Source organism: Euprymna scolopes, chromosome 32 (assembly GCF_053919585.1).
Source record: "Euprymna scolopes isolate OS-2025 chromosome 32, ASM5391958v1, whole genome shotgun sequence".
In the NCBI taxonomy this organism is placed as follows: Eukaryota; Metazoa; Mollusca; class Cephalopoda; order Sepiida; family Sepiolidae; genus Euprymna; species Euprymna scolopes.
Window position 1 is genome coordinate 63,651,573 of NC_136513.1, and position 15,015 is coordinate 63,666,587.

At 37.5% G+C, this 15,015-nt stretch overlaps 1 protein-coding gene across 4 annotated transcripts in view; it reads right to left on the minus strand.

Moving 5' to 3' along the window:
- LOC145256395 (ribonuclease Oy-like) overlaps positions 1–15,015 on the minus strand; it is a 456,188-nt gene that overhangs the window by 156,530 nt on the left and 284,643 nt on the right. For all 4 annotated transcript variants that reach the window (XM_080115250.1, XM_080115249.1, XM_080115253.1 and 1 more), the window contains one exon: positions 3,898–3,973. In XM_080115250.1, the coding sequence (XP_079971376.1) occupies positions 3,898–3,973 (76 nt within the window). The remainder of the gene's footprint in view (positions 1–3,897; positions 3,974–15,015) is intronic.

Here is a 15,015-nt window from a genome sequence, read left to right on the forward strand (position 1 = left end):
CAGAAATAAATCGAAGAACATATTTCACATAGATTTTGGATTTCTGTAAAAGATGGAAATTCCCATAGTCGACCAGAATTTATGCATTTTGGGACCAGTCCAATTTTCAATTTTGTAAATCCTCTCTATCTGGCCCAAAATATACTCCTATTTTCTGAGATGCAACCATAAATCATACTCTACGTGAATCCTTGATGTAGCTTTCACAGTACCAGGAATCCTGATAAGCAACAACTATATATTCACCAGTTGATGGTCATTTTTTGTCATTCTGTTGTTTTACTGAAAATTCAACTATGTAAACAAAGAAATAAAACGATAATTTTTTACCTTGTTTTCACCTTAACATTTAAAATGATTACTTTTATAGGTTTTAGGGTAAGTTGAAAACGAATATCGCATTTAAATTTTCTGCAAATAAGTAGTTTTCCAGATATTAAGCAATGCCATTTCTTATGTTATTGCTGGTGGCCATCTTGGTATGTGCAAAGGTAACCCCGAGAAACTATGTGCAAATGCACGCACCAAGATGGCCACCAGCAATAACATAAGAAATGACATTGCTTAATATCCGGAAAGCTACTGATTTGCAGAAAATTTAAATATGATATTCGTTTCAGCATATCCGAAAACCTTCAAAGGTAGTCATTTTAAAGGAAAATGTTAAGGTAAAAATTTACAAAATGCATCACAATGAAATTTTTTATCGAACCGCCTAATTATTATTATGATTATTATTATTATTTTGATATCCTCAGTTAAAAAACAACGGGTTAGTTTTACAGATTCAAAAAAATGGTGTTGACAATGAGTTAAAAATAAATTCAAGTTTCACAATATATTTTACGAATTGTTAGGCAAAAATACAGAATAGTTAACAAAACACCCTTCCCCATGTTAAGAATGGGTTTCTAAATAATGTTATTTCAGCATGGTAGTATAAGTGCACAAGTAACTTTTATTTGTTATATATTTGTTTGTTTGTTTTTACCACTAAAAACACAATTTTACCTAAAGTACAAGTAAGAAGTTATAAACACAATGATAACAGAAACACATGTACTTAGTCCATTTTGTTGATTTTTAACACTTTTAGTGCATGTGTACTAAAAGTGTTAAAAACAACAAAATAGTATTGTTTGGAAATCAAATTTGAAAAACTTGAAAGTAATTTTTTTAAATTGAAAAACTTAGAATAAAAAAATGAAACTAATTTTTATGCCTTCATTTTGAAAGCAGAAAAACAGTTTTTTATTTTTAAGAGAATACAAACAAAACTCGTTAATACGCTGACTTTGGTCAGCGCATTAGTGCATAGCGAGCCATTTTCCCAATTAAGCAGATTTGAATTTCTATAAAAGATAACATTTTAAAGAAATTTCCACACAATAATTATCAAGTATTTACATATTATACATGAAAATAATTCTGAAACTATTATCTATATGAAAATAGATGATGTATACCGATTTAGCTTGTCAATTTTGAAATATTCTTTGTAAACTTTGCTTGGTCGTAACTTTGCTTCCTGTGGTTGTAAAAATATAAATCAAAGTCTATGCTTATATAGCCAGTACAATTTCAGCCATATCTAATCAAATTTAACTCCGTGCATATGTATCCAAATGTAATGTATGAAATGTAAACATTGAAAAAACAGTTTCCCTTTTTGCTGTCGTCATTTTTTACTGTCTTTTCATTTTTAACTTGGAGCATAAAAACATTGAACTCATAAAAGAAAAATAAATTAACATCATTGGAATGCTTATTCTATTCTCTTTCCATCAATGTAATTCTTTTAAAAATTGACCAACAAATAAAAAAGATATAACTTGTTGAAGCACATAAGGTATGTAATATTGTGAAGTATAATGGGGGGGGTCACCTCAAATACACAAACGGAATGTTCAAGAAAGATTATCGCTACAGTCCTCTGTCTCTACTCTCGTTGCCTTCTCTCCTGCCTGATCGGGAATAAATCTCCCAGGACCGAGAAATGAACATCGTTTTATAGTTTCCATCTTCACGCACACATGAGATTACGCGAGAACGGACGAAATAAAAATGCTGGCCGCCATGTTTGTTCTTCCATTTCTTCGCCTGAACTCACTCGCTGAGCACCCACGGTAAGACTTGTCTTTTCTTGCTTCTAACCACATATTGCCAAGGTCCATGGAAATACAGCATATGCTGTTAATACTATTATTACATAAGAAGCACTGGAAAAAGTAATTTCTGTGCAGCAGCATATTCTGAAGAGAACTACTGGCTGTTACGTTTTTGCTGGAACTTTTTTAAGGTTATGAAGCGGTCTATACCTACAATTAACCATTCCATCAGGTTTGATACTATAGAGGATACTATTTTTAAACATGGAATGCGGAGGTAGATCTAATATAAATGTGTTTCAACCTCTAGAACATTGGAACATAAATCCCTGATGTTGGAGAAAGATACATGGAGAAGAAGTCTATGTTAGAAATTGGAGTTCTGGGTTTAATCACATATTTTTTCTGGAGACTATTCATGATGGAGTTTTGGGATTTGTAGAACAGGTCAACAGACTTGATTAGAGCAGGGCAGAGAGGAAAAGGGAGAAAAAGAAATGAAAAAATATTTTTTGAAGCCCATGATAAGGTAAAGCTGTAACAATTACTCACTAATATGGCATTGAGAAGCCCCACCAGAAGCTACTGCATGATTCAGAATCCATTCACCATATAGTAATACAGCAGGCCCAGTACTTTTCACCTGCTGATATGACGGCTTCCTTAGTGTCCAATGTTTGGGTCCTTGTCAGGCAGATAATGTCAGCCTAGTTAAAACGCTTACCTCCAGCACCCTTACTAGTGACATGGCTACAAGGATAGACATAAAAACAGAAAATTTCTGACATTTATTCGACATGAAAATACTGCTGACGTAGAATACAGCTTTTTCTTCTCTCTTTGTCAGAAAAATCACTCATTCTAAATGAGGACTGAGGGACAAATTAGGAGAAGCGAGAGTTATGGGAGCTGTCGATAACGCATCCACAATACATTGTTTACTCTCCATTAGAAAAAAACAAAACAATAATAAGTATTCTACTTAATATAAGTTCAATTGACATGATTAAGGGAAAGTATGGTGATAGGTTCGGTTCGCCTCTCACTAACCGAAATAAAGAAAGAACTCAATTAGCAAAGTTTACCAAATTTGGTTTGGACGGTAAAAGCTTCAGTGGAATGGATATGTTAAAGAAATGGATGAGGGTCCATGAGTTGGTGGATGCAAAATGAATGAGGTAGCAGGATCAACCGACATGAGGAGGCCAAAGAAAACATGAGAAGAAGTCATAAAAGGTGGACAGAAGAGAAAGAGGGATGAATTTTTAACTGGCCAGTGTGGAAGCCAATTTCTAAAATGCCATAATGTAAAATAGATGTAAACTGAATCGAATTTGCATGAGTGAAGACCAACTAACTTCAAAATAAAAGAATGGATTGAAAGCAACAGGAGCAGTTTTAGAACAGAGAGAAAGTGTTGGTGCTGGAAATTTATCAAGCATTACTTTTGCATATTGTTTAAAGTTTCGATGCCATTGTAAACTTTTTCTTATAATTAGAAAATTGTATCGCATAAAAAAAATCAATGTTAACCTCAGGAATAGGGTCTCTTGTTTTATTAGAGCTAATTTAGCTAAAGTAAATTTTAAAAATCGAACTTAAGAAAAAAACTAAGCAAAATTTCTGAAATAGTAGCAATTTGCCTTTCCATAAGTGAAACCAGTTTATGAAGAAGAAAGCGAGAAAAAAGCAAATAATGACTGGGCAAAGCCACCTCACATCCTCACCACCAGAAATCAATTAGAAAAGAAATATAAGAAATTTTAAAGGGAAAAAAAAAAAATTATACCTTTAATTTACTCTCATCAAAAGCATAAGAATTATTGCAAAAAGCTGGACCCATCTTGGATTCATCTTTCGAAGGCCTATAAAAGATTGGAAGAATTTTGCATTTCAGATTAAACTGCCATCAATAAATCCAGCCTAAGTATGTTAGGTTGTTAAATGGTCAACTAAAACAAAAATACTTTTAAAAACATGTCCAAAAAATTACATTAAAAAATCTGTTTGTTGGATAGAATTCAATGATTATGTTATACAGTTTTTAGATATTCAAACATGATTGAAAAAATTTAATAAGTGACAATAACAATATTATCAAAACTAATAGATTTCCATGCAAAAAATTTATAAACACACCACTGAACATTGGAAAACCTATGAAACTGCAGTAAAATGTAAGGACAAATTTATTATTATAGCAGAAAGGGACACCCACAGCCTTGCCCAGTCAAAATATAGGCTTAAATATAATTCATGCAGATTTCATATTTAGTATTATAGTCAATTCTCTATTGTACCTAGTATATATAGTACGGATTTCAAAATGACTTTGGTGCAATCAGCTAAAATCAAAACCAAAACATTTAGTGCTTCAGCAGCCTTTTGTATCTTTTGAGCTATAAATAAGAAAGATTTAAAATTAAACCACTTCAAGCTATGAAGTATGCACAAAAGTAATAGAAATATGTTAGCAAGTTGAAATGAACATTTTACATTTCAATTTGCTAACATCAGAGTATGTGTTATTCATCCAATGATTTTACTCATTCTAAACTATCTTTGGTGCATGATTAATTTCAGTGTTATGTGATCATTAGTTTAAGAGTTTATCAGTTAAATATTTTTATAAAGACAAACACGCGCACATGCATAAATCTATTGCTTTATATATATATATGGATTATTTGGATTTCTGAAGTGTTATTCTTAACAGTTCGACTGATGTAATCTTCGACCTTTTTCAGGTGTATCTTGTCGAACTTGAAAATCTTTCTTTTAAATTTCGGAATCTGCATGGGATTTTGAACAGAACTCTTTATCTAATCTAAATAGTGTGTATTCTCTCCTGACGACCCAACATTACCTATATATCAGAATGAATTACTCCACAAGAAAATAAAACGATAAACTTTATTAAATACCAGTCCACAGTGAAAAGTAGGTTTCAAAATGGTGCATATTCTCTCCTGATTATCCAACATTATCTGGAGACTGGAATGAAATATCCCACAAGTTAAAACATCTGTTAAACTTGATTCATGTCTGCAAGCTAAGCTATTTCTTTCAAACAACATCTTCTGTTGATCATTCACTTCATATTATTATTCTATGCTTTTATTTCATCAGCCATGATCAGATAGAAATCTTAAGTAATTTTCAATTGTATTCTTACTATCGACCGTATTGAAGATTGAACTTTCAACTTCTAGAACTAAATTTTACTTAGGTCTTTGTGAACAGTTCTAGTATGAATCATGGAGCTTTAAAATAAGAAAGATTTAAAATTACTCTTGTTTTTAGATGCACAGTCTTACTACTTACTCGACAGAAAGATTCCCAAATTCGACAAAAATACACTTGAAGAATGTGGTGTGAGTTGTCCCCCTTTGCAAATTGGCTGTTTGGAGAAATGGAAAACTAGATGGCTCTGTGTGGTTTGAGTTGTCCCCCTTTGCAAATTGGCTGTTTGGAGAAATGGAAAACTAGATGGCTCTGTGTGGTTTGAGTTGTCCCCCTTTGCAAATTGGCTGTTTGGAGAAATGGAAAACTAGATGGCTTTGTTTGATAGTCAATTTGCATAAGTGGAGAAATGGGCAGCATATAAACGGTACTTTTTTTTAAGCAGTGGTGAAGAGCGCAGAGAGTGAAACGATGGTTGGAAGAAGTGACGGTGAATTCTTTTTATGACGGTGAATTATTTTTGGATGTTGAAGAGCTCAACCTTTTGGAAGGAACAGCTGTGTCTTATATATTTTTTTTAAATTTCTTTTTTTTTCAACTTCACTACAAGCTATTTCGGCGGGAACTATGGAAGCAAAGAGGATCAGCAGTGAAATGCTTAAGACGTTCTCTGGAGAGGGAGATGTTATAACCTGGCTGACCAAGGTTAAACTTGTCGCTAAGTTGCGGGACATCGCGGATGTAGCCAGCTTGATACCGCTGTATCTTGATGGTGATGCTCTGGCCCTATATCTGGAGATGCGGGAGGAGAATCGACTGTCTGTTGACGCCATTGAGGAAAAGTTGAAGGAAGCATTTACCGAAGGACTGTTTGTGGCATATGGCAAACTAAGCCGTATGGTGTGGACCGGAGAGCCTGTCGATGTTTACGCCAACAATATCAGGAGGTTGACGGGACTAGCAGGATTCAATGGAGGAGGGCGTCGACAGATGGTTAAGATAGCCTTTATCAATGGCTTCCCGGACCATATTTCTATAGCTCTGCAGCAACTGCCCGGTGTAAATACTATGGAGTTGATTACACAGGCTAGGGTGCTGGCCAGGAAAAAAGAGAGTGAGCAGGGAATCGTAGCTGTCGCTCAACGAAGCAAACTGCAGCAGGAAATTGTGAAGGACGAAAAGCAGAGAGGACTGTGGCAGAGACCCAGGTTCTCTGGCAAATGCTACCGATGTCAAGGCCCCTATATGGCGAGGGAGTGCAGGAAGCCAAAGCCAGAAGCCACGTGTTACCGCTGTGGGGAAGTCGGCCACATCAGCAGATTCTGTTCCCAGGGAAACGAACAGGGGGAAGCCACTGCGCCGGTGGCTACCCCACTTATTCGATGAAGGCACTTCAGGGTATGTCACCACAAGTAGAGGTGACCCTAAATGGACAAAGTGCAAAAGCCCTTGTCGACATGGGCTGTACTTCAACAATTATCACCAAAGACATGGTTGACACATGCAATGAAACCAGCAGCATTACGGCAGTTGACGGCAGAGAGGTGAAGTGCAATGGCACAAGTATCGTTCGGTTGATGGTACGTGGGATGTCACTAACAGTGCAGGCGATTGTTATTAACAAAATTGTCACGGGTATCGATGTGGTGCTAGGGATGGACGCAATTGCTCGACTAGGGGGCGTTACGGTATATAGGAACTCCGTGAGATTTGGAGGACATCAAGGGGCTGCAGGTGTGCAATTCGAAAAAGGTGTCACAGGAACGGCCGGGTTAGACAAAAGTTGCACGATAGAGGACCAAGATTTCTCTGCACACTTTGATGGTGAGAAATGGACAGTCAAGTGGGCATGGAAGGGAGAACCTCCCATACTGAACAACAGAGTGGAATGCTACGAGCATACGTTGTGAGGAGGCACAAGAGTTGAATTTGAGAAGGAGGTGGACCGATGGATCTCAGAGGGGATTTTAAGATCATGGACGGAGAAGGTGGAAGGTGTGCTGCCGTTAATGGCGGTTGTTCAGCCGACAAAACAAAAAGTTCGGCCAGTACTGGACTTCAGGGAGCTGAACGTACACGTTGCGTGTCACATGGGAGGCGATGTGATGGGCGTGTGCAGAGAGACCATGCGAGAGTGGAGGCAGATTCAGAAGGCTGCGACGATTGTGGATTTAAAATCTGCATACCTACAGATCCACATTTCACAGGAATTCTGGAAATACCAGCTGGTCAGATACAAGGGCCGAACGTACTGCCTGACTAGGTTGGGTTTTGGCCTGAATTCTGCACCAAAAATCATGGCAGCGATCCTTAAAACGGTGCTAAGCAAGGAGGACGCAGTCAGAAGAGCCACCAGTTCATACATTGATGATATTTTGGTGGATGAGACGGTAACAACTGCGGAGGACGTAGTAAAACACCTCAACAGCTTTGGGCTAATTGCAAAATGCCCGGAATCGTTGGAGGGAGGAGCTGTGTTAGGGCTCCAACTAAGAAAGGACCAGATAGGACGGTTAGTGTTCCAGAGGGGAAATGAGATCCCGGAGGTGTCAGAAAAATTGAGCAGGCAAGAACTCTTCTCAATATGCGGAAAACTGGTGGGCCATTACCCTATTGCAGGATGGCTACGGACTGCATGTAGTTATATCAAAAGGCTAGCTAGTGGAGCGAAGTGGGAGGATGGAGTTGATAAAGAGACTGTGGACATTATGAGAGAGATTATTGAAGAGGTGAAGAGGGAGGATCCAGTGAGAGGTGTTTGGCATGTACCCAACAGTGCAGAAGGTGTTGTGTGGTGTGATGCAAGCTGTATAGCAGTGGGGGTCACCTTGGAGATAGGTGGTGTTACTGCAGAAGATGCTGCTTGGTTGCGAGAGAAGGACGACGTGGCTCACATAAATGTGGCGGAACTGGATGCGGTTATGAAGGGCATCAACTTAGCCTTGAAATGGGGGCTACAGAATGTTGAGGTGAGGACCGACTCAGCCACTGTGTTCTCTTGGATCCAGTCCGAAGCTACAGGAGAAAGGAGGGAAGACGAAAGGGGCTGCCAAGATGCTAGTAAAGCGTCTATTGATGATGTTAAGGGAGCTGATTAGGGAATTTGATCTTCAACTTAGGGTCACTATCGTTCCTTCAGCGAAGAACAGAGCAGATTTGATGATGAGGGTGCGGAAGACCTGGCTAAAGGCGCCGAATGAGGCGGCTGTTGCAATATGTTGTTTGAATGAAGACACTCTGAAGGATTTGCATGACATGCACCATTTTGGAGTGGATAGAACCTTGTTCTTGGCCAGGAAGGTGGACCCCAGAATCATAAAGGAGGCCGTTAGGACAGTGGTTGAGAGATGCAGCCGGTGTCAATCAATCGACCCTGCGCCGAGTAGACACGAAGCTGGTGAGGTTCAGGTGGCAGAGAACTGGAGCAGGTTGGCGATAGACATAACGCACTATCGACAGAGGCCGTATCTGTCAATGGTCGACTGTGGACCAGGAAGAGTAGCCATTTGGAGGGAAATCAAGGCGGAAAATGCAGGTGAAATTGCAAAGGTCTTGGAAGAGGTGTTTTTGGAGAGGGGTCCAGTGACGGAAGTGGTAATGGACAATGGAACTGCCTTTTGCTCAGCTGCCATGGAGAATGTGTTGGATATTTCAGGGCTGCATATAGACCAGGCGGAAACGGAATTGTGGAGCGGCATCACAGGACCATTAAGGCTATAGCTGAAAGGGGCCAGATTTTGCCGCCAGAAGCTGTCTTCTGGTATAATATGGCTCCAAAGTCAGGGCAAAAAGAGGAGTCAGTGCCGCAGAGGGCAGTCTTCAAGTACGAGTAGCGGCATCCCCGAACTGCACAGGTACCCGCAGAGGAAGGCGAGAAGCGAGCGACTGTGCGAGTGGGAGAGGAAGTGTGGATCAAACCGCCTGATGCTCGCTGTACCACACGCTGGGGGAGGGGCATTGTGACAAGTGTCCAGTTCACGAACAATGTATCTATCGACGGCATCCCTCCACACATCCTTGATGTGCGGCCAGTAGTGGTGTCATCAGAGAAAGACAGCGACGTTGAGCCAAGTAGTGACGTTCACGAAGAGGCTCCGCGGAGATCGCAGCGAGAGAGACGGCCGCCATGTTGGTCGAGCGACTACGTGATGGGTTGACATGTGATGATCGTGTAGAACAAGGGGGCGTGTGGTTTGAGGTGTCCCCCTTTGCAAATTGGCTGTTTGGAGAAATGGAAAACTAGATGGCTCTGTGTGGTTTGAGTTGTCCTCCTTTGCAAAATGTTTGGAGAAGTGGAAAACTAGATGGCTCTGGTTGATAGTCAATTTGCATAAGTGGAGAAATGGGCAGCATATAAACGGTACTTTTTTTTAAGCAGGGGTGAAGAGCACATAGAGTGAAACGACGGTTGGAAGAAGTGACGGCGAATTCTTTTTGTGACGGTGAATTATTTTTGGATGTTGAAGAGCTCGACCTTTTGGAAGGAACAGCTGTGTCTTATATATTTTTTTTAAATTTCTTTTTTTTTCTACTTCACTACAAAGAAGGTCAGAGGTTATATAAGCCGAAATGTTGTAAGAATTACATTCTGGATGAAAACAATAGTCCAAAGAACCTGAATAATACAAATTATCAATCATCTCAAAAATTTAAAAAAAAGCTGTAATACGTGGCAAGATTGGACATTTCCAACCGCAGTCAGCAGCAAGGTACCTTGATAATTTCCACAATCAGATCTTGCACTTTTTCCTTTGTACAACATAATCAAGATGGCATCCATCCAATCTTGGGCAACTGGGCCACCTTGCCATACTAACAATATCAATATCAAAGAGTGGACCGCACAATGTATATTGACACCACCATGCTCAACAGGAATGCCATCCAGCCCAGGAGCTTTGTTTGAGTTTATCTGTTTTATGCAGTCAACTGTTTCCACGAGAGTCAGTTCAGAATCAAGTTCTGGATGAAAGGAACACTGAGGGATACTTTCTATTGCAGCAACATCAACATTGGATGGGTTGTGAAAAAGATCACAAAAGCGTTCATGCCATCGATGCATAATTTCATCTGAGGTTTTATGCAAGGTTTTCTCATCCTTTGCCAGGAGTGGTGTAGTTGAAGAGAATTTCGGACCATTGGCCTGATGAAGCAAAGCATAAAATGTTTTAACATCTCTAGGCAGTCTGGAGAGGTTAGACCACCATTTATTTTTTATTTAGCACACACAATACTGAACCTCACTCCGTACAGAAGAGATGTGTTCAGAGGTGAAAAGTTGAGAAGTTTCACATAAACATTCTGCTTCCTATCAATTTGAGTGTTAATTAGACTGAAGTTATCAGCAAACCAATATCTATGTCTGGGAACCTTTAATACAAGAGCTTCAACACCTTTTTGGTATATTGTCTCTCTTACTGTCACCCAATCACAATCTGAGAGATCCATCTGGTTAAAAGCAGATTTCAAGGAGCTTTGTACGACTGGATCTTTCAATTTGGAAACATGAATATGCTTAGACACTTGGACTCCATTGAAACGGCTTTTCTTGGGAATTGTAATTTTGAGTTTAGTTCTGACCATTAAATGATCAGAACCACAGTTGGCATCATGCATTACTCTAACTTTGCAAAAATTTCCAAGATCACTGCGTTTACATAGTATGTAATCAAGCAAATGGCCATGTTTAAATTGGGGATGGAACCAGGTTTCCTTGTTTTACTGGTGGGAAAAAGTGTTGGTGATAACAAGATTTAGTTCACTGCAGAGATGGAGGAGCAGCATACCATTTGAATTGACTACCAATGCCATGTGGACCCAGAGAAGACCAAGTTTCATTGTCTGATCCGACCCATGCATTGAAGTCACCAAGAGCCACCAAACTCTCAGCACTTGGCAAATCGGTGATAACAGATCTAAGCATATGATAAAAAGAAGTAATACACAGTAAGAGTCGGGGCATAATTTTTACAATCTCATTGCAGGGTCATTTATACCAACTGGCTACTCGATCCTGTCAATTAAGGAGCTCTTAACTGCAAAGCCCACATCAGCCTCATGCCTCTCCTTTTCTGATCTACCAGACTAGAAGATTGTGTAGTCTGACTCTTGCTCATCCAGTTGATCATCACCTGTGAAACATGTCTCAGAGAGTACAGCAATGTCTACATTGTATCTTTGCAATTTCTTAACCAAAATTGCAGTCTTCTGTTCTAGTCTTTTACCATTGTCAATAAGTATTCTCACATTCCAGCAACAAAGCTGGAGTGAGTGCCGTTTAATATAATATCTTCTGTTCCTGGTCCTGCTAATATTTTTACGATGCATAAATAAAAACAATACATGTTTGACAGAAACGATACGTGTAATGGGCAGACCTTGGTCGCCATTTACTCTTAAAAAGTTCATATAGGAAAACTGTTTTAAGGATAGCAGGTCTCTTTGATGTTCATGATGATGGTGATTATGAACACATACATAACCTAAAACATAAAAAAAAACATGTCCGACAGAAACGATACATATAATTGGACAAACCTTGGTCGTGATTTTCGGTTAAAAAGTTCATATACGAAAACCGTTTATATATATACACACACGCAGACATATATATATCTATATATATATATATATATAAATTTCTTTTTAAGTAATTATAGTTATAATTACATATATATATATATATAAATTTCTTTTTAAGTAATTATCGTTATAATTATATATATATATAAATTTATTTTTAAGTAATTATAGTTATAATTATATATATATATATAAATTTATTTTTAAGTAATTATAGTTATAATCATATATATATATATATATAAATTTATTTTTAAGTAATTATAGTTATAATTATATATATATATATACAAGAATAAAAAAGCATTGGAAATGCAAAAGGATATAGGGATGGTATGCCAAAAAGTATACAAACAAGATAGCTATGAATGGCTAGGCACATGGAAATAGAATTGCATCCAAAGTATAGCCCTATAGCTTTTCTCCAATCTTCATTCCGTGCCATCATTACGGTTGTAAAAAGCTATAGGGCAATACTTTGGATGCAATTCTATTTCCATGTGCCTAGCCATTCATAGCTATCTTGTTTGTATACTTTTTGGCATACCATCCCTATATCCTTTTGCATTTCCAATGCTTTTTTATTCTTGTTAATTAGTATTTTTACTTACAGTCTTATTTTTAAACTTACATTCATGATAGTATTGTCTTTTTTAGGAGGCGGCTCATTGCCGCCTCCATTAGTAGCAGGTCGCTTCCTGCTGGGTTTTAGCTCTTTGGGTTTTGGGTCTTAGGAGTTGCCTCTTGGTCCTCCATCGGTTCTATATTACATAGAGAGTGCTACCGCCTCTCTGATAAAACAGTTAGAGTATTATAAAGTTCTAAAATGTTTATACCTTCACTATTAAATTTTTCTTGGTTCATTCTTTGGCGTTTTGGCAAAGATTTGGCAGTTTTTGATATTTATATTTATAATAGTTTGTGCATGAGGCAGCTTTTTTCCCCTTGGGATCCGTGTTATACCGTGCTTTTGAGTCAGCACGTGAGGCAGCCTTCTTTTTTTCTGGTTCTTTGTTATAAAGAGTACGTGAGGCAGTTTTTTTCCCCTCGGGATCCCTGTTATACCGTGCTTTTGAGTCAGCACATGAGGCAGCCTTCTTTGCCTCAGGATTTGCATGATACTTAATTTTTATTATTTCAGCATTTTTCTGATAGTATTCTTTTTGCTCAGATAATACCTTGACTTTGTTTTTTTTCATAGTCTATATTTCTCTGAGCTTTTTTACTACGTGCTGACTTTGGCATTTTTTATTAAATGTAAACATATAACACTTATGTGTATCTTACTATAATATCACTTATCTTATAGCAAGACAACTCTCGTAGAATTGAGATACTGCCCCGTCCCCAATAGTTAAAGTGTGGAATGGTATATACACCAATAGTGTAGTTGTTATCTTTATATGAAGTCCTAATCAGTGACAGTGTGAGGTTACTTAGTTAATTTATTGTAGTTTATTTTAGAAAACTTACTTGTTTTTATTAGTAGATTGTGTATAGTAGCCACAATATCTAGTTATTTTTGTGGCTAGGGCTTGGATTTTGATTCTTTTTGGTCAGCTTCCAGTGAGTTCTTAGAAGATGACTTTCTTGCAGTTTCTTTTGCGGTTAATGTAACTTATTTCCTTTGGCGTTTGGTGAGTTCTTAGAAGAACTGGTCTGATCTACTTTTCTTAGCGAGCGAAGAGATTCAGCTGCATTTAACAATGGTTGCTATAGTGTATTTTTGCGCATGCGTGAGAATTTCAAGTTTCCTCCTTATTTTTCAATAGTTTGACAGTAGTCATGTGTCTTTCTGCCAAGAGCGACAGACGTCAGTGTTAGCCGTGATCGTCTAGAGGTTAGGACCCCACGTTGTGGCCGTGCTAACCTAGGTTCAAATCCTGGTCACAGCATTGACATTTTGTACATGTTTTACAGTCCAAAATCTGAAGAATTATTTGTTTTTATAACATTGTTTTTTGACGTCGTACTTGCTGATAGGTTACTCTTATAACAATTTTGATCAACTGAGATAAAGATTTCGTGGTTTCATTAACGCTGGTGGGTTACTGCTTAAAAAAAAACCTTAACGTTCACCTCAAATATTCAGCGTCCAAGAAATATAGGCAAACTGGAACGTCTGTGAGCATCCAATGTATTATTTGGAGCTGCCCCTTTTGAGAGAAGTTCCGTGTTCGAAGTGGTCTGTCTACATTGGGTATATAGTGTTTAAAACTTGTTATTACACGTAATTTTATTTAATTATGGAGTTAGCTAAAAAGCGATGGGTCACTGCACTTCTCCGTGTAAAGAGCAGTCGATTGATGCTTGAACTGTTGTCAGAGACCGTTCGTACACCGAGATACATCGTCTCAAAAGAAAGAAGAAAGCAGAAGAAGAAAGAAGAACAATTGGCCATTTTTGTACCCTTTTTTTTTTTGCTCTCTTTTGACATTTTAACCGACGTTCTGACACTCGCTGGATTCGTAAGACGCTTCTCTGTAAGAATATGTGCTTTTTGAAACTTATAAGTTGATTTTAGTTGAGATTTGGATAGTTTTGTTTTGTAGGCGTATATAGGCATGTACGGGCCATCCCTATATAGAGAGTGCTACCGCCTCTCTGATTATATATATATATATATATATATATATATATATATATATATATAAATTTCTTTTTAAGTAATTATAGTTATAATTATATATATATATAATTATAACTATAATTACTTAAAAAGAAATTTATATATATATATATATAAAGGCAAAATTAAAAGTACACATTAAAATTAAACATTAAATATAATGTTACCAATAGTTGTGATAAAATTAAATTCAAAATTACTGTTAATAACAGTGAAAATGGAGATAATGGTAGCTGTTATGGTAGCAATGACGTGGTAATAATAATGATAACAATTATAATGATGATTATAATAATAATGATGATAAAAACAATAATAATAATAACAATAGTAATAGTGTTAAAAACAATGCAGTAATAATAATGATAATAATAAAGGCAGTAGTAACAATACTTCTACCACTACCTCCACCAACACCACCACTATTACCAATAATAATAATGTAAATACTGTTAATACTAATCATTATAATTATTAGGGGTGCATAAAAGAAAGGGATACAGACAAGTGGGG